This window comes from Nanorana parkeri, unplaced genomic scaffold (genome assembly GCF_000935625.1).
Source record: "Nanorana parkeri isolate BGI_ZX_2015 unplaced genomic scaffold, ASM93562v1 scaffold234, whole genome shotgun sequence".
Lineage (NCBI taxonomy): Eukaryota > Metazoa > Chordata > Amphibia > Anura > Dicroglossidae > Nanorana > Nanorana parkeri.
The window spans coordinates 533,094-552,384 of NW_017306502.1; the positions used below are offsets into that span (position 1 = coordinate 533,094).

The following is a 19,291-nucleotide window of genomic DNA, read 5'->3' on the forward strand; positions in this document are numbered from 1 at the left end:
GGACTACATGGGCCAGCTTTCGCTCACCACGTGCATCAATGAGCCTTGGTCGCCCATGACCCTGTTGCAGGTTCATCATTTTTACTTCCTTGGACCACTTTTGGTAGCTCCTGACCATAGCAGACCAGGAACATCCCACAAGAGCTGCAGTTTTGAAGTTACTCTGACCCAATCATCTAGCCCATCACAATTTGACTCCTAATGCTTGCCCATTTTTTTTTCTCTTTCCAACGCAAACTTTGGGGACAAAATGTTAACTTGTTGCCCAATATATCCCACCCATTTCCAGGTGCCATTGTAAATCACCTGTCAGTGGTCATAATGTTATGGCTGAATGCTGTATAAAAAAAAACACACACACAGATATATACAAATACACATTGGGACAGCCATATCTGCTTTGGTGTGGCATGGTAACACAATCCCACTATGCCTTAAAAGTCTACTATGTTCAATGAGTTGTAGTAGACTGATACATCTCTTCAACTGGTGGCACTCACAACCACCAATACACAGAGAATCATTAGAGGAGGTGTGTGCACATTTATGAAATAAGGAAAAAGCAGCAGGTAAAGTGTGAATGTTTAAGACTCCAATTTCTAAAACAATGTAATAAACTTTAACTGAGAATTTGGAAAAAACACTATAGCAGTATGCATTTAAACATCTACTGCCCATGCAGCACAGTCATATTTACATTCCCACTAGTTGCTCTGAGAACTGGCAACCATCATCACCAATTTTCAACTGATGCTTCCTATCCAATTACAGAAGGTGACCGTTAGGTAAATAGAGAACACACAGACACACTTGTTTACTGGCCATTATCTTTTCACTAAATATACTGCTATATCTGATTGCTTCTTGTCAGAATACATTCTCTCTCCAGAACTGTTTATTTTTTTTATATAGGATGTATAAAAACCAACAAATGCTAAGCAACAATGGAAAATGATCTAGAACTCTCTGAAACCATTTTATCTAGACAGTTTATTTGGTTATATTAACATGCAATATACAGTTAACTAGAGGGCTGATGAAAAGCACAACAGAAAATGTGTGTATAGCAAAGTAAGTTCTGTATAAGACACATTAAAATTGAAAAACTGGAAGACCTAATACCACATACAGTTTACAGCAAAAGGCAAATACTCGCACACTTACATTCCATATTGTATTCGCATTTTTAGTAAAATTTAAATTTTAATATTTACATTTAACACTTATATTTATTTCGCAATGTAAAAGTTTTATTTAAAATGTATTCTTTCTTCTTTTTGCAGTCGTGAAAGCATTTCACTGCATATCATACTTGTACGATTGTGTATGTGACAAATAAATCTATCCATCTATCTAAATGCAACCTACCTGAATTGTTTCCAAAATCCTCTTGGTACATAATACTGCAATCTGGATGCAGCTAAGTGTCCAAAGATGACCTGCAGATGCCTTAGTACACCAATATTGTATTCTTTTCTGTCCTCTGTTTTATTCAGTGAAGGCTTGTCTTCATATTGGTGAGGGTAACCAAAAACATCATCTCGTGGGTCTACGTTGCTCTAGAAGTTAAAGTAAACAATATAGGCACCAAAAACAAAGTTTATCAATTTTTAGTTAAACAAGCACACACACACACACTGGCAAGTCACAGAGTTTGTCAATATTTATACTTCTATCATAGGCAGACAATATCCAGTAATGCAGTCCTGTCTTCCACTTGTTTGAGAGATGAAGTCATAGATGGTATTCCAACCGGAGCCCAACTTTATATGATCTAATAACTTACTCATGCAAAGAAACTTATTCACATCAGATAACCAATGCTCTAACTATAGCAAAAAGCCAATAGGCTTTTCCTACTTAATGTAAAATACATTTCTTGAATAAAAGACACAGCTACAGTGAGGAAAATAATTTGATCATTGCAGCTTTTGTAAGATTGTTCACTTAGAAAGAAATAAAAAAAAAATTAGACCTTTCATCATAGTTGTATTTTAAATGATAGAGGCAGAATATCAACCAAAGTCCAGAAAACACACGATACAAATGTTCTAAATTGAGTTGCGGTTCAGTGAGTAAAATAAGTATTTGATCCCCTACGAACAATAATTCTGGCTCCCACAGACTGCCTATGTGGTACACAGATTAGTCCTATCAATTTAAGAAGGTGCTCCTAATGGCAACTCGTTATGTATATAAAAGACACCTGTCCACAGAATCTTTCTTCCATTCAAACCTCACCACCATGGGCAAGACCAAAGAGCTGTCAAAAGGAGGTTAGGGACAAGATTGTAGACCTGCACAAGGCTGGATTGGGCTACAAGACTATCAGCAAGAAGCTTGTTGAGAAGGAAACAACTGTTGGAGCGATTATTTGCAAATGGAAGGAATACAAAATAACCATCAATCACCCTCGGTCTGGAGCTCCATGCATTATTTAACCTTATAGGGTAAGGATGATCATGAGAAAAGTGAGGATCAGCCCAGAACTACACGGGAGGTGCTTGTGAATGATCTGAAGGCAGTTGGGACCACAGTCACCAAACAAACCATTGGTGACACAATACACTGCCATGGATTGAGATCCTGCAGCACCTGCAAGGTCCCCTCCTCAAGAAAGCAGGCCCGTCTGAAGTTTGCCAATTAACATCTAAGGCCTTGTTCACACCAAATGCAGAGCAGATCTGCATGAGTTTCTGCACACGCAGTGCAGTGGGTTGTGCCGCGTTTTTGATGCGGTCCGGGCCATCCAGTTGGGACAAAGAAACAAACTTTGCGCTGACCCAGACGGTAAGAAACACAAATCAAAAACTGAGGGACGAGGGGGGTGGGAGGGATTTTTAAACTTGTCTGATTGTGTTTCCTGTAGACTGAAGATCCAATCATCTCTCAGGTTTCTGTCCTGGAAGATGATTGAAGAAATAAATATATATATTTTTTTGTTTAAAATAGGCTTTCAGTGCGTTCCAGGGCATTTGCATCCGTTCTAGCGCAGGTAAAAATAGGGCCTGCTGCAGTTTTTTTTACCTGCTCTGGACCGGAACGCTGCGATTTGATCTGGAGCTGAAGATACCATTGGAATACATTGGACGCAGTTTTGCTCCGGTCTGTAACTGCTCTGCTACTGGAACCCGCTTGGTGTGAACAAGGTCTAAATGATTCAGAGAAGGATTGGGAGAAAGTGCTGTGGTCAGATGAGACTAAAATTGAGCTCTTTGGCATTAACGCGACTCGCCGTGTTTGGAGGAAGAAAAATGCTGACTATGACCAGTACACCATGCACGGAGGTGGAAACATTATGCTTTTGGGCTGTTTCTCTGCTAAAAGTATAGGCCGACTTGAGTGGCCAATGGACAGGGCCACGTATTGTACAAACTTGGATGAGAACCTCCTTCCCTCAGCCAGAACACTGAAGAGAGAATGACGTGAGGTATAGGAGCAGTGTTCTTCCATGTACTTCGAGTACAAGATTATTATTTTTTTCTATCGTCCATTGGGGAACACATTGAGGAATATCAAGCTTGATATTTAAACAAACTAGTAACATCTAAAAGCAGTCCAAACTGAAGGGTGAACACTCAAAACACAAGATACCAACAGAGCAAGAACAAAACACAAAAAGGGAAATGAAGATCCTTAAGAGAACTATGAGGCAAGTGTTTTTTCCCCATAGTTCTCTTTGGGTCACAGGAGGAGGTTAGAATATGTCCTCCCGTGGCCCTAAAGTTCAGTATATAGCGAGCTATTGTCCGTGATATAGTGAGAATGCCGCAGCTGGGACAGATCCCCAAAATACGGTTGTGATCCACCGAGCTGCGTGAGTGACAGCTGGCTCTGCCTATCTAGAGAGCTAACTATAAGGATGAGTGGAAACCACTCCTCGTAGTTCTCCATTAATAGGCCGCTTCAGGAACATTTCAAACAAAAATAGCACCTGCAGAAGCAGACTCATCGACCTTGCAAAACTTGGAGAAAGTATACACAGAAAACCTGTCTTACAATGAGGCCTGTTGACAAAAAAGCCAGAGAAGAACTAAATGCCCTAGTGGAATGGGCTTTTTTTAACCACGTGCTGACCAGGTGTTTAAACCACCTTCCTGGAATAAAAAAAAAAAAAACAGTTCAAGAACACAAAAGAAAAAAAAACTGTCAAATACTTTAACAGCTTCCTGAAGAACTTTTCTGCCAAAACCAGCATTAGGGGAGGCAGAAATATAAACTTTGCGGAAGTGTGAACAGAAGACCAACTTGCGGCCTTGCAAAATTGAGCTTGTTGTTTAAGGCCCCATTCACACAGAGCGACATGAAAATCGCGCGATTTTCTGCGCGACTTTTTCCTACTGGGCTGTATGCAATCAGGAGCAAAATCGCTCGAAATCCGCAGAAAAAAAAAGGGTCATGATGAGCTACAAGCGATATTGAGCGGCGAGATGTGAATAGCTCCATTGAAATGGATTGGAGAAGCTACATAGAGCGATATCGCGTGGAAATATGAGCGATATCGCTGCAAAAATTGCGCGATAAATCGCTCAGTGTGAATGGTGCCTAAATGTTCACGAAATACAGCCTGAATGACAAATCCAACTAATCCATTTTGGATCTAGAAGCTGAAACAACTTTAAGGACATTCTGGGAGGACAAAAAGAATCTGAAAGGAAGTAGTGACTTACAAACTGTAAGAGCTCGATCAACATTTAAGCAAGAAAGAGAAATTCCCAGAGTGAACAGGAGCCGGACAAAGTGAAGGTAAAACTATCTTCTTTAAGATGAAAGTCTGAAAACCACCTTGGGTAAACCGGAAACCTGCTGTCCTAAAACAACCTTCTCTTTATGAAGGATCAAATAAGATTCTCCGCAAGACAAAGCAGACAACTTCAAAACCCTTCTAGCTGATGTAATGACCACAAGCAAAGCAACCTTTTTGAAAATGATAAAGAAATCTCTCGAATAGGTTTAAAAAGTAGATGTTTGCAGAACAGATAACACAAAGTTAAAGTCCCACAGGTGAAGAGGAGACCTAACAGAAGGAGCCATAAATCGTAACTTGAAGTATGAATCAAGGAATTAGAAGCCAGAGAAAGTTGAAAAAAGCACAGATAAAAAAGGCAGAGATTTCACACATAAATGGTACTGGGAGAAACATTGAACTACTCAAAATTGAAGACAAAATAGGCAAAAACACAAACCTAAATCCAAAAAAGTTGAGTTAAAAAAACTGACAAAATATACCATTTGAAAAAATAAAAAATAAAGTAATTCCGAAACTGATGGCAGCAACAGGTCTCAAAAGTTGGGACAGGGCAACACAAAGCTGGCAAAGTAAGTGGTACTACCAAGGAAGATCTGGAAGAACATTGTGCAGGTCAGTAACATGATTGGGTATAAAAAGAGCATCTGGGAGAGTCAGTGTCTCAGAAGTAAACATGGGCAGATGTTCACCAATCTGGGAAAAGCTGTCTCTAAAAATTGTCAAACAATATTGGAAAAAATGTTCCGCAACATAAAATTGCAAAGACTTTAAATATATAATCTACAGTACATAATATCAGAAGATTCAGAGAATCTGGAGAAATTTGTGTGCAAGGGACAAGGCCGAAATGCAATATTGGATGCCTGTGATCTTTGGGCCCTCAGACAGCACTGCATTAAAAACAGGCATGATTCTGTGATGATCACTGCATGGGCTTAGGAATACTTCCAAAAATCACGGTCTGTGAACACAGTTTGCCATGCCATCCAGAAATGCCAGTTAAAGCTCCATCATGCAAAGATGTAGCCATATTTGAACATGACCCAGAAATGCCGCCATCATCTCTTGGCCATAGCTCATTTAAAATGGTCTGTTGCAAAGTGGAAAACTGTACTGTGGTCAGACGAATCGAAATTTGACAATTTTGGCAACTGTGTCCACCACATCCTAGGGACTAATAGGAGATGGACCTTCCGGTTTGTGATCAGCGCACAGTTCAAAAACCTGCATCTCTGATTGTATGGGGGTGCATTAGTGCGCATTGAAAGGGCAGCTTGCACATGTGGAACAGCACCATCAATGTTGGATATATCCAGGCTTTAGAGCAGCATATGATTACATTCAGACAATGTCTTTTTCAGAGAAGGCCGTGCATATTTCAGCAGGACAATGCTAAATTGCATCTATGACAACAGCATGGCTTCGTAGTAGAAGAGTCCAAATGGTAACTGGCCTGCCTGAAGTCTAGACCTTTCACCAATTGAAAATATTTGAGCATCTTGAAATGAAAAATAACACAATGACGACTCAGGACTGTTGAGCAGTTAGAATCCTATATCAGACAAGAAAGAGACAACATTCCTATCCCAAAAAAACAGCAACTAGTCTCTTTAGTTCCCAGACGTTAACAGAGTGTTGTTAAAAAGAGGAGGAGATGCTACTCTGTGGTAAATATGGCCCTGTCCCAACTTTCTTGAGATGTGTTGCTGCCATCAATTTTAAAATTACCTTAATTTTTTTCTTAAAATTGTAAATTTTCTCAGTTTAAACATTTGATATATTTTCTACTTTCTATTGAGAAAATATGGGTTTGGGAGATTTGCAAACCATTTTGTTTTTATGTAAATGTTACATAGCGTCCCAACTTTTTTGGAATTGGAGCTGTAGAAACAGTCCATAAATGTACTTCTGTTATCACCTACACACTCGTGCTCCCGGTAGATTGATGTAGGCCACCGGCAAGCCATTGTTTGAATCCAAATCAGTCACCCAGAGAGGAGATAAGTCCAATGAAATAACGCCAGATGAATTGCCCTCAACTCAAGGACATTGATTGGAAAACCGGAGACCAAACAACCCTGCACAAACAGAAGATCCAAGAGACCGCAACACCTTACAAGACTGGAGGGAGTCCATCCTGACAATCTTACAAGTTATGGGAAGGAATGACTTCCCCATTGGCAAGATAAGGAATGTCAACTACGGCGACAGAGACAACATGGCAGGAGAAGTCAATCTGATCAGGGGAGACTTGTCCCACACTGTAAGAATGTTGCTCGGTAATGTTCTGGATGGAACAGAGCACAAAGTACCGCTTCAAATGGCGGACATCATCAAACCTAGAACTCTCATGCAGGCTCAGAGGATCGGCAATGGGACCGAAGAGATCAAACTTAACCTGAAACTTCAGCAATTTGTCTTAAGGAAGCAAAACCCTCGCCTGAAAAGGTTTCACACAGAAGACCCAAATAGTCCAAGTAATGCTACAGAATGTTCAGAATCCACCCAAAGTCCTCCAAGGTCCACAGTACCATTTGAGACATTGCGCTCCAGAGTCAGAAGAAACTGTTCGCAAAGTAAACTACCTTGGGACCGATAGGAAAATTGATATAATGAAGGTCATCTACAGCAAACCAAAGAAAATGCTGATGAGCTGAAAAAGCATGAACATGTAGATCCGCATCTTTTATGCCGATGCAAAACCAAAAAAATCCCCTGTTGGAGAGGCGACAACTGACCGAATGGATTCTGCCCTGAATGTAGACAAATGCATTTAGTGCTTTTAAATCCAAAGGCAATATTGGGTTTTGGAAACTGTAAACACATTTGGAGTAAAAACCTTGAAAACGTTTCGCAAAAACAACAATAACAATGCACTGATCCAAAAGACCTTTAACTGCGCCAAAAAAGGTCCATCTGACACTGCTGAGACATGGGAAGCCGAGACGTAAAGAACAAAAGGACAAGGAGGAAGATTCAGCTATTTTGTAAACAGTAAAAACCACCTCCAAAACCTACGCATCTGAAATTTGAACTTCCCAAATATCCGCAAATGCCATCAATGTCCCCCCACCAGATGCAAAAGGTGGGGGTAGACCTTCATACTGAAGCAGACTTTTCTGAAGGCATGGAGGTATCGGATTGCCAAGGTCATCTAGAGGATTTGAAAGACTTGGAATCATCAGAGGTCTTGAAATTGGGAATGGATAACCCGTTTGGGAGAACAAAAGGGATGTTTCAAGAACACAAATGAAGCAGCAGACTTACAACATTGATTTTACAATTGTTCTCACTTTTTAAATAATTATTAATAATTTGGTCCAGTAAAAGCTCCAAAAAAATGATTTCCCACATAGGGCAAAAGCAAAAGACTATTTTTACACTGAAGCGAGACTGACAAGCACATAAGCCAGATTACTCTGCGTATCTGAATGGAACAAACAGATACACAAGACAAACAGACAAGCAGCAAGAATCGCATCACACATCTGATCAACACAATCAATAAAATTCCAGCAGCCGCCTGATCTGCACATTTTGTTCAAGTGGCTAAGTCTAGAAAATAAGTAGAGCTGCAACAGTTAATCGATTAAGTCGATTAAAATCGACGATTGAAAACGTTGGCAACGTTTAGGACAATAACCAATAACAGTTTAAGAGCCGAACCAGTTAACGAATAATGGCAGGAGAAAGATTCTCCATTTTTTTGTCATTCGGATCCTTAATTATTCCTGTTGATGCTCCTTCGCGTAACGCCTTAAGGGAAGAAATTGGAGGATTAACTTCAGGCAGAATAGACCGTTTAACAAAATTTTCTGGAAAAAGATACAGCCTGAAAACATCTAGGAACCAGAAACTGATTATCTGGAATTTTCCAATCCTTCTAGAGAAACCTATTTTGCAGATGCGCTCAAGTTTATGCAAACCCAGACTAGAAATTAAAGGAGAAAGAACAGCGGAACCCTCTAGATTTAAATAGGAACACACAGCCTCAATTAAGAAGGCAACCATTTCTTTCGGTTGCCAATTGCACAGATGACTGAAAATCAGCCTGATCCTCATCAGAAGAAACCATCAGACATTGAATTTTTCGAAAAAATGCAATTCCAGAAAAATCAGGCATTTCATCCTCAGAATGCATAGGCAAAAGGTGAAATACAACTTTGTTAATCCTTCTGAACAGGGACAAGTTTCTCCAAACACAGTAAAAAAATTCTCCATATTAGGAGAAAAATTTTGTTTTCGAAAGAAAAAGTGAAGAATTGCCCAACAAAGAGAAAAGTGCAGGATCAGAAACTGACAAGAGATTGTCAGATTTGGCCTTAATAGCAATACACTTCCAGAGAGAATTGTCTGCCTTACATACAGTACACAGCAAAATTTAAAAAGGAGGCATGTCCCTCAGAAGTTAAGGTGCTTTTGTCCCTCTTGCTAACATATCGGATAGCTAGAGAAAGTCTAATAATTTCACAAATCCCTCAAAAGTGCTCACGTCCCCAACTGGTGTGAGATTAGAAAGATATGTGAGGCACCCTTTGACCTGCTAGCAGATGGCAGAATAAGTAAATAGCTGTGTAGTTGGAGAATTTTTTTTTTTCCAATCCCTTTGAAAACTGAATCGCTGAAGAATCGTTGGAAAAGGACCCAAAAGTTCCGTGGCATTGTGATATAGACAGCAATATAGCTATAGAGCATGCCAGAGGTTGGACTACGTGTGAGTGTGCATAAGCGATTAAAAAAAGCCCCAAAAAAACAGACAAGTCTTTAATAACAAGTCCTGGCTTTTTAAAGAGATGGTGGAAAGTTTCAATAAAAATACAGAAACTCCAGATAAATATAATTTCACACAACCATATCAATAAAAAGGATGGGAAATACCCATCCCATAAACTTTATAACTATATCCAGTGACTCAGGACTCCGTGGTCCTGTATCTGACATAACAGGAATCCCCATAGAATACTTGCCTGACCATTAAATTATGAAAATCAGGTGAGATCAAAGAGATATCTTTGATAGGTTCCAAATAAGCTCACTGGAGGATTGAAAGTACCAGATAGGGATCCCATGAGGTCACTTTGCTGACAAAACCATGATTGGAGCAGCCATTTGCTGACCCAACCCAAGTCCTCCTTTAAAGCTTAATGATGGCAAATATGAAATGGTACTCAACAGTGGACTGTAGTACTGCTCACATATTTCAATGAACCTTGCTCTCTTTCTGCTTTAACAGCGGTCTCTAGTGTCACTCCTATGGCCATAGGCATTTCCCCCTGCCCACTTGTATACAGGATTGGCCAGGACAATATGCTGGGATTTCTGCTCCATCATTTAAGAGCAATGACTAATGCAGTAAAGCCCTACAGTTTACAGATCAGTAACACCTTTACTGTACCTTTTATTATTACAGTTCTTGAACACCAGTCACCTGTGTGTGTCTAGCCACAGTCTCTCAAGGTCTACCTGGGAAAACAGTCCGGGGGTCTTATGTAATCAGTATGCCACAGGTAGAAGGAGGCATTCCAACCTCCAGCAACCCTTGTAATGTACTGGCAGGTTACAAGAAATAGCAGAAGGGCCACTTTGTTTAAGTCTGTGATGCATCTTTACAATGGCAGGTTAGAAGTTGAAAAGTGGCAAAAAGAGATGCGTGCAAGACTGATAGATTTTTGGACTGGTTACTGGAACTGCCCTGTTAAATTTACCTCATTGTCCTGTTTTTCATCTCCGGACATGTCATCGTCAACATCACTGCCAGTGCCTTCAATGGCAAGAATACCATTACGGATCGAAGGAATCATATACAGCTGCTGGATAACAGAGTTCATGTAGCATGTAGCCCCTGCATTTTTAAGCCCCACAAAACCCTTTGGGGGCCTCGGTCCAACTGGAGGCAAATATTCCCATTCTGTAAGTGCTTCGCAACCTGTAAGGGCAGAGGAGAGGGAATGCTTTTTACTACTATATTTTTAGAAAATCAGTAATATGATTAATAAAACATGAACCAAAAAATTTTATATTTTCAAAGTAATAGAACGTTCATTACAGAGGCACACTACCAAGGTAGGTCTTAAGCAATACCTGAGTAATACATTTCATTTAATGTATCCACAATCTGTCGGAGGTTTCGAACACACCCCACAGCTAATGCAACCAGAAGCTCGAATCCTGCATTAATAGTGGCTGGTGAACTGCACACAGGAATAGCTTGCTCAGCTGGTAGCTCTCCAGTCTTCATATACTGCAAATACACGTTGGATGCTGGGAATATGAAGTCATCAATCAATTCCTGAAACAAAACAGACCTCATAAGAACATGGTATAGTGTCTGAATTGGCCTATTACCAGATAACATGGTAACACTGGTGGTAAACCCTGACAAAATCATGTTAGTTAATGCGCAATTCCTCCAAAAAGAGGCAATTCCCTAATGTTCTTTTCACTAACTCAGCTACGAAAATCTGTTAGCTTGATAATGGTCTTTTACCAACCTCTGTAATTCCTACAATGCTCTCTACCAGGTCTTCTACAATAATTTAAAAATCTCTACAACACAAACATGATTACTTCATTTATTTGAACAGAAGGCCTAGCATTTCTGGGCACAGAGAAAAACATTTGACATAATTTGTTTGGGTACAATCAAATGTCCACGTGATGGCAACTAAGACACACTGGCTTGCTTTGACTTGAAAGCCCAATTCTGGCTAATTTTGTTTTGCTTGTATTGAACGGTTAGAAAAAGCTTGTTATCTTTTGCATTTTTCTCCTTTTGTTGAATGTGAAACGCAATAGGAAAAGAAGATAAATCTTAGCAAAAGAGAGCAATTTAAAAAGTTTTCTACCAGAAGACAGAATCTCAGTCAAGCTTTTATTGCTATACGAATCCTCAGTGGCTAGATGTCTAAGGCAGTGGCATGACAAAATAGAACTATGGGAAAAAGCAGATATCACATATGCTGCAGTCTGACCGTAGCATTTACTAAGCAGTTTTTGCTTTGCTTGTAACTGCTATAACACAATTGTATTACCTGTGGATCCTGCCAGAAGAGCCTGTTATTTTTTCATTTCCTTTAACAAAGTAACAATGTTGTTCATACTGCAGTGAAATCACTGCAACAGTGTCCCCTGTGGACAAGGAAGTTATGGATTGACATATAGTTTTTCATTTAAGTCCCCTCTGGTCAACTAACAGAACAAAATAGCTGCCAATAATGTTAGGCAACAAACAGACACAAAATAAAAAACAAACATTCTCCTAAGCAAAGCATATCCTACCTTAATGAGATTAGCACCCCCCTTTTCACATCCGATGTGGTATTTCTTCTCCGGTGTTTGGAATGCTAACAATTCCTTTGTTACTCCCAAGTGACCTTCAAGAATTGTCTCCTCGACACCTGTTTCACCGGTCCTTTTCACATCATCCTAAATTAAAAAAGGAAACAGCAGGTTAAATTAGCATCTTAAATAATGAAAACTAGACAATCCTTTAGAAACATTTATAGGATAAGCCAAATGTGTACCCTGAATATTTGATCACAGAAAAACCACTTACCCTTATCCTCTTTAGCCAATCTATTTCATTGTTGAGCAGAACCTCAGCATTGGGAATGTTAATGTTGCTGTTGTAGGCATAATTCAGAAGGTGCCTTAACAAGGTGAAGTAATCCCCAGCATGTTTAGCACGCTCCCTAGCAGTACTCTGTCAATTACCAAAAAAATAAAATAAATAAAAGGAGCAGTAATCACACCTGGATAGACTTGTTATTCACTACATAAAAACATTCAATGTCAATTATATTAAATGGAGGCTAAAAAAAATAAAAAATCCTATATGTTCACATAAAACACTATTAGTAGCCTTGCTTATCAGCTAAAAACACAGCTGTTGGCATGATAGACACAACAGCTGTTCAGTGTATATACATATATATATATGGACTGCTAGTACTGGCTTTTTTTTTACCTGTACGGATTACTCTCAAGGTTAGTGAGCTCACAAACCAGTCACACCGACAGATAAATAGCCAAGTTGAGACCCTAGTGTTATTTTTGCAATGAGCCTTATGTGAAGGAAATCAGTTAAGAAATTGTTTTTTTTTTTAAATTAAAAATAGGATGCTCTCTACACACAAGCAATACAATGTGCCAACAAGTTTTAATCTTACAAATTTTTGTACCATTATAAAATATAGTAACATGCCTTACCCCAAGAACTGTAAACAGAAGTGTGATAAAGAATATAAGAGGTCTATGTCCCATACAACACCTTGTAGACATGAGAAAAAACTGTTCCTGCGCCATTTGTCTCACAAGTCTAAGGAGAAAACAAAAGAACCACAAGGAACATTAAAAGTACATTAGGCCACATTAAAGATGCAACTCTGCATTCTTTTTTTGGTATGCCAACTATTGTGCTCAAGTAGTATGCTTAGTTAAATTAAAAATTTATAATCTCCCGAAAAAGATATTCCACTCTTTTTCCATCCCCTTACTGCTGATCACCTGGGGATCTGCCTTGTATCCTCACCAAGCTGATATTTTGGCAGTTTCATCAGGTCAGTTCGAGGCTGCCAATGCTTGGAGCCACAATGTTTTTCTGGCACAACAGTCTCATCTCAGAAACCCATTAAAAACAAATTGACAAGGAAACACTCAACATTTCATATATGAATTGGTGGAATGGAAGGGGGACCAACCTTACTTAAATGATCCCCCCAAATTCTGAAGTAGAAGATCTTCCATTGCACCTATTCTATTTAAAATCCTATATATGTATAATGGAGTAAAAACAAGAGAAACATCTACTCAATAAAAGAAAGCTTACGACACAATCAAAAGGCAGGAACATTAAAAATGTACTTACTTGCTTTGACAGTGAAGTAACAAGTCAATGATGAAAGTCTGCCATGCTTTCTCTTTGCTGAGCGTTTCCAGTGCTGTTGGTATCAAAGCAAAACACAAAGTCATAGCCTCCAGAGCCTCGCAACAAACTTGTTCATCCTCGGGATCAGGTTCATTGCCAGCATTAGTCTGTGAAAAATAGATTAAAACACAAAAATCTTCAAACTGGTCAATGTATAACCTGACATGACATGCTAACAAGACCACTATTTGCAAGCAATAGTATCATGTGTAGCATAATTCTCAATCGGTGAGTCTTCAGTTCTTCAAAGCCCAAACATTTTAAACTTCCCAATTGCTATTTGCGAAGGGGGGTGCAGGTGTCAAATATGGATTGGGTTTAACAACTAGAAGAACATTCCTAGAGCATGCATACTAGTACCTACCTTCTCATAAATTTTGCTAATTTCTTCATTGGCAGAAAACACCAACTGAACTGACCCACAGCCTGAGGCCCAGATTACTTTCTGTATTGCGCGAATTACACAAATATCTGGGATGTACTTAGAAGCCTTTAAAACAAAACAAAAAAAAGGATAAAATTACATATCTTATTTATTTAAATACAGAAACATACACATCTTCAGAGATTAAAAATCCTAAAAAGGCAAGTTAATCCAAAACTCTGGCCCAACCCAGAAGGCTGGTGTATTTTAGTGACAATTTTACAATGTAAGGGGGGAAAAAAACTGCCCTCCCAACAATGCCAAGGACAAAAGTCAACATATAGAGAATGGGGGTTCGAGGATGAAACTGGATTATGTTCAATTGCAAAGTTCTGCAGTGGAATTGAACAAAATTGGACTACTTCAAAGATGGATACTATAAATCCCAGCACTCTCATTGAACCTCCGCTGAGAAGACATATCGGGATTGAAGTTGAAGACTCTGCACTATCATCTTGTCACAGGCCTGGAAGATTAAGAGCGATGTGAGGGAATCAGAGATGGGTTCTCAAAGTTCAGGAACCATCCAAACCCCTCCAAGATCTGCATCGTGATTTCCACTGGAGTTAAAAGCCATCTTCTGCGGATATCTGATGACTGGAATATTTCTGCAGACGACGATGGTGGCCCAGAACCACCATAGTGAGAGAATAGGAGGGGCCATTAAACAGAGTACCTATCCAGTGCAAATCAAAGAAAGCAATGTCTAGATGGGAATGTGTAAATATGCATTCTTTAGTTCAATGGATGTTAAGTCTCTGCGATGAAGGGAGGCAGTAACTGACCCAACAGTCTATTGGAGGGCAAACAAAGGAATTAAGAACCTTTAAATCCAAGACAGGACAAATGCTTTATTCAGGTATTGAAAGTGCATAAAGGCCAAACACATCAAAGTATTGAAAGGAAAATCACCAGCACTCACAAAGTAACATAAATCCTCTTTTTAATCAAAATATCGTCACATTAATCAAAAAAGCCAACATTTCCGGGGCCATGCAGGGTCCCTTCTTCAGGGTGACATAGTGAGGTCACTGTAGTCCTGAAGAAGAGACCCTGCTTTGCCCCGAAACCTTGGCTTTTATGATGCATGTGACGATATTTCAATAAACGGAATGAGGATTTATGTCCTTACCTCGTTAGTGCAGGTGATTTTCCTTTCAACACTTTGAAGTTTCAAACGGTGTCATCCGTCTAATCACTGCAAGCAACATCATGCTCTGAAGGTTGCCAAATCAGCAGACTTGGTAATGTCTAAAAGGCTCTTCTATACACCACTGACCAAAACTTGAATCAGGTGATTAAAAACCAGAAAAGATCGCTATTATTTCTCCAGCAAAATAAGTTAGCACTGGATGTGTCTTGGGGCACCCCGTCCTCATAACCTAAACACTTGTAGTCAATCATAGACATTCACGCTGCATTCACCTCTCTGGCTTAACTACAAATCAATGAAAGAGTGATTTGTAAAGAGGATGCCAACCTTTTAATGTGGCATTAGTTTAACCTGTGGCAGCGACAAATCGCTTCTTAGCAATAAATTGCCAACGACCAATGCAAATTAATGTGCTAGCTACAACTTGCTGTTAACTACTGGCGTTAGATTTTTTTTTTTCAGTGGTTACTCACTGTTACAAAATGGCCAGCTTTACAAGGCTTTTAGGTTCACACTAAAAAAATCACACCATTCTGAATCATAGATTCAATGATCAGGCACACTTTACTAGTACTTTTCATTAACCTAAGCAGGGGAAAGGCCAAAATACTGTGCAAAAACACATTCAAGCATGACAACCAGATAGCATTATGCTGTTTAACCTCTTGCCGTCCGCAGTAGAAAAACGGACGGACGGCACTGCTGCATTGGCGGGTTGCCGTCGCCAGACGGCATTTTTTTTCTGGTCACGCACGATAGACCCGTCCAATGCAAACACCCGGTACCGGGTGTTTCACATATAGGCGATCAGCGGGTCCATAGCCCGCCGATCGCCTATATGTGCTCGTTCGCGGCACCCATCCCCCCCCCCCCCGCGCCCGCTCGGCGCTTCCGGTTTTTTTTTTTTTTTTTTTTTTCCCCCTGACCCCTCACCTTGATTCCCGGGATCCGCTGCCCCATCTTGGATCCCGGGACCGGCTCCGAGGGCGTCAGGAGGAGGAGGACGGGAGATCAGCTCCTTGCTGATCCCCGTCCGGGCTGTGAATGCAGAAGTGATGTGTGTTACATCACTTCCGCATTCACCTGTCAGTCATCTGGAGAGAGAAGAAGCTGATAAAGCAGATCTCTGCTTTATCAGCTTCTTTTGGGGTCCATAGGTGATATTAGGGGTCCTAGAGACCCCTAATATCTCCATAAAGAGGACCTGTCAGTGTGCCTTTGCTATTATATAGGGGGTTGTTATCCCCCTATATAATAGCAATAACAATAAGTGCAAAAAAATAAATATAAATAAAAATAAATAAAAGTAACACATAAAAAAGTAAAATAAAATAAAAGTCACATATAAAAAAAGGGGAAAAAAACCCCCAAAATGTTTAACTCCCCCACCCCCACGTTTACGCGCCTATAAACGTAAATACGCGTCCGGTGCCCCAGCGCGCAAAAATTACAATTGCGCTACACACGTTACATATCGTCGCGAACGTCGCAGTGAGAGCAATCATTTTAGGGCCATCAATCACTGATAACACTAAACTGATGAGCGGTAACAGCTTTTAAAGCGTCGCCTATGGCCAATTTTGGGTATTATCGTTTGAGGTTTTGCGCGCGCATGTAATTTTAAGGCTTGACCTGTTTGGTGTCTTTTTACCCAACGTGACCCCGTCTTTTATATTTTACCAAAAAATTGGGTAATAATACATGTTTTATCATTTAATAAAAGGGGAAACTGTTTTTTTTTTTTTTAAATTTCGGTGATTTTTCCTTAATATAGTAAAAAAATAAAAACCCCAGTGGTGAATAAATACCACCAAAAGAAAGCTCTATCTGTCCCCAAAAAAGGGTATAAAATTCATTTCAGTACAGCGCTGCATGACGGAATAAATGTCAGTCAAAGTACCGGAGCGCTGAATACTGAAAAATGGCCTGGATGGGAAGGGGGTTTAACACCGCGGATGTCAACTGGTTAAATGAATACAAAATGAATTCTGACTAGATGGTTGGAGATCAATCAAAGTTCATATCGAAAGTTGAAATTTTAGGACTTCTTGTGTTTACAATTGATTCCACAAATAAATGACTTCTTGCATATAGGAGTTATGTAAAAATGTACCTCATCCGATATTTGCTGTGCAAGGCGTATTGCTACATTTCTCAGCATACATTCCGAGGTTGGATTAGGAATGTTCTGCAGGGCATTTTGTAGCACCACTGCTTGATCATGTGTAGCCTAGAGTCACAAACATAAGATAACTTAGTAGATATTACCAACAGTTATATATATATATATATCTCTCTCTCTCTATCTAATCTATCTATCTTACATTGTTTGGATGTAGAGAGACACACACAAACACAGAAACAGATAAAATGATGCAGTATGTTGTCATTTATTGTCAGGTGTTGTTTCTATGTTTGCAAATACACACACTAATATGCTAAGTGTTTAGTTAGGGACTAATTCAACCAAGCACTGAATTCATCACAGAACTGTTAAAGACAGATCTGTACACTACATTAGGACAGTGTGATGTGCAAACATGTATTTATCTCCAAAACAGGACAAACCAGGGGTCTTAGCCTTGGTAGCCAGATTTAAAGTGACATTAAACCCTCAGATTTTTTAACACAAACCAATACTGTAATATGTGCCTTACTGTAATCCATGGTAGTTTCCCTTCTCTTTGCTGTTCTTACTTTTAAATCCTCATGTCTTCTCATGCTTGGGGAGAACTTCCCTTTGCAGCTCAGGGCCTCTTCCTGTAGTGCTGGCTCAGGTTACAAACCTATACACAGACACCATATATCCTGAGACAAGGCAGTCTGCTGCAAAACAGAAGTTCTGCCCAGCATGAGAACAGATACAGATTTAAAAGGAAGAGCAGCAAAGAGAAGGGAAACAACCATGGTTTACAGTAAGGCACACATTACAGTATTGTTTTATGTTAAAAAATCTGAGGGTCATGTCACTTTAACAAATAAATAATATGTATACATCATTCAGTCTTAGCATTGCCAACAAATCTGACTTTACTGATGCAGAAACGACACTAACGGTGTAAAGTCAACACACAACATTCATCTAAGCCTGCAATAAAACACTGCAAGCACACATTACTTACCAGGAGAACATACAAATTAACTCAAATATATAAACTTACCGGTGAGACAGGATTTGTTCCCTCCACTGGCTGGCAAGCCTCAGCGACAGCCCGGACATGACCATAACCAATCGCAGTAAGCAGCAATTTGGCGACTTTCAATGCATTAAGGTATGCACTTCTCCTTGTTTCCATATCAGCATTTGGCAAGAAGTTATTTCGAGTAAGCATGCTCAATACAAGAGGCAAACCACCACTTTTGAGAAAGTTGTACTGAAAATCACTTGCATCCTCTCCCAAGGGAGCATTGGCAGGCATTAACAAGGCATAAACAACCTAGGGGGAAAAAAAGAAGATTGACACGGCGGCGAGAAAAACATCCGACACAAATACGAGTAAAATCAAATCACTAACCTCTGTCAGATATAAAACTTGAGATGCCGACTGGCCAAAAAATAGTGAATCTAAGGATGAACTCAAGCTACTTTCTCCAAGTTTAGCATGATCTAAACAAATTGCTCGGAGTTTCTCTACAATGGTACTGTCTGAAAAAGCACAGATCGGACAACTAGGTTATGAAATACAGAGGTTAAAAAAATACACAAGCTATATACAAAGACAGTGGTGCTAACTAAAAAAAGAAGAAGAGCACAATAAAGTGGAATTTCTGAATTTTATAGTAGGCTTTACTGTTGGCAGCTAAATTTAAGCTTGCATGCTTAGGTACTGAGATTTTAGGCGTTCGAGATATAGTAAAAATAATTTGTACATTAAAATACAATAATGATCAAAGTCAGCCCACTCCTTTCACACTTGAATTTGTGGCTTTACTGTGTAATCTACAGATTTGTAATAAAAATCAACCAATAGGTGATAGCTGGATAAAAAAAAAAAAAAAAAAAAAATGATGCCCCCAGGTTTCCTTTTTGCAAATTTT

At 39.5% G+C, this 19,291-nt stretch overlaps 1 protein-coding gene across 2 annotated transcripts in view; it reads right to left on the reverse strand.

The window, feature by feature from the left end:
- Positions 1–19,291, reverse strand: part of USP9X (ubiquitin specific peptidase 9, X-linked) — a 143,325-nt gene that overhangs the window by 34,967 nt on the left and 89,067 nt on the right. The window contains exons 22-33 of one of the 2 annotated variants that reach the window (XM_018556327.1): positions 18,769–18,899; positions 18,415–18,690; positions 18,327–18,335; positions 17,367–17,483; positions 14,041–14,166; positions 13,617–13,783; positions 12,959–13,067; positions 12,306–12,452; positions 12,029–12,175; positions 10,829–11,039; positions 10,456–10,688; positions 1,369–1,559 (exon numbers count right to left, since the gene is read on the reverse strand). In XM_018556327.1, the coding sequence (XP_018411829.1) occupies positions 1,369–1,559; positions 10,456–10,688; positions 10,829–11,039; positions 12,029–12,175; positions 12,306–12,452; positions 12,959–13,067; positions 13,617–13,783; positions 14,041–14,166; positions 17,367–17,483; positions 18,327–18,335; positions 18,415–18,690; positions 18,769–18,899 (1,864 nt within the window). The remainder of the gene's footprint in view (positions 1–1,368; positions 1,560–10,455; positions 10,689–10,828; positions 11,040–12,028; positions 12,176–12,305; positions 12,453–12,958; positions 13,068–13,616; positions 13,784–14,040; positions 14,167–17,366; positions 17,484–18,326; positions 18,336–18,414; positions 18,691–18,768; positions 18,900–19,291) is intronic. The other variant, XM_018556326.1, reaches the window with a different exon arrangement.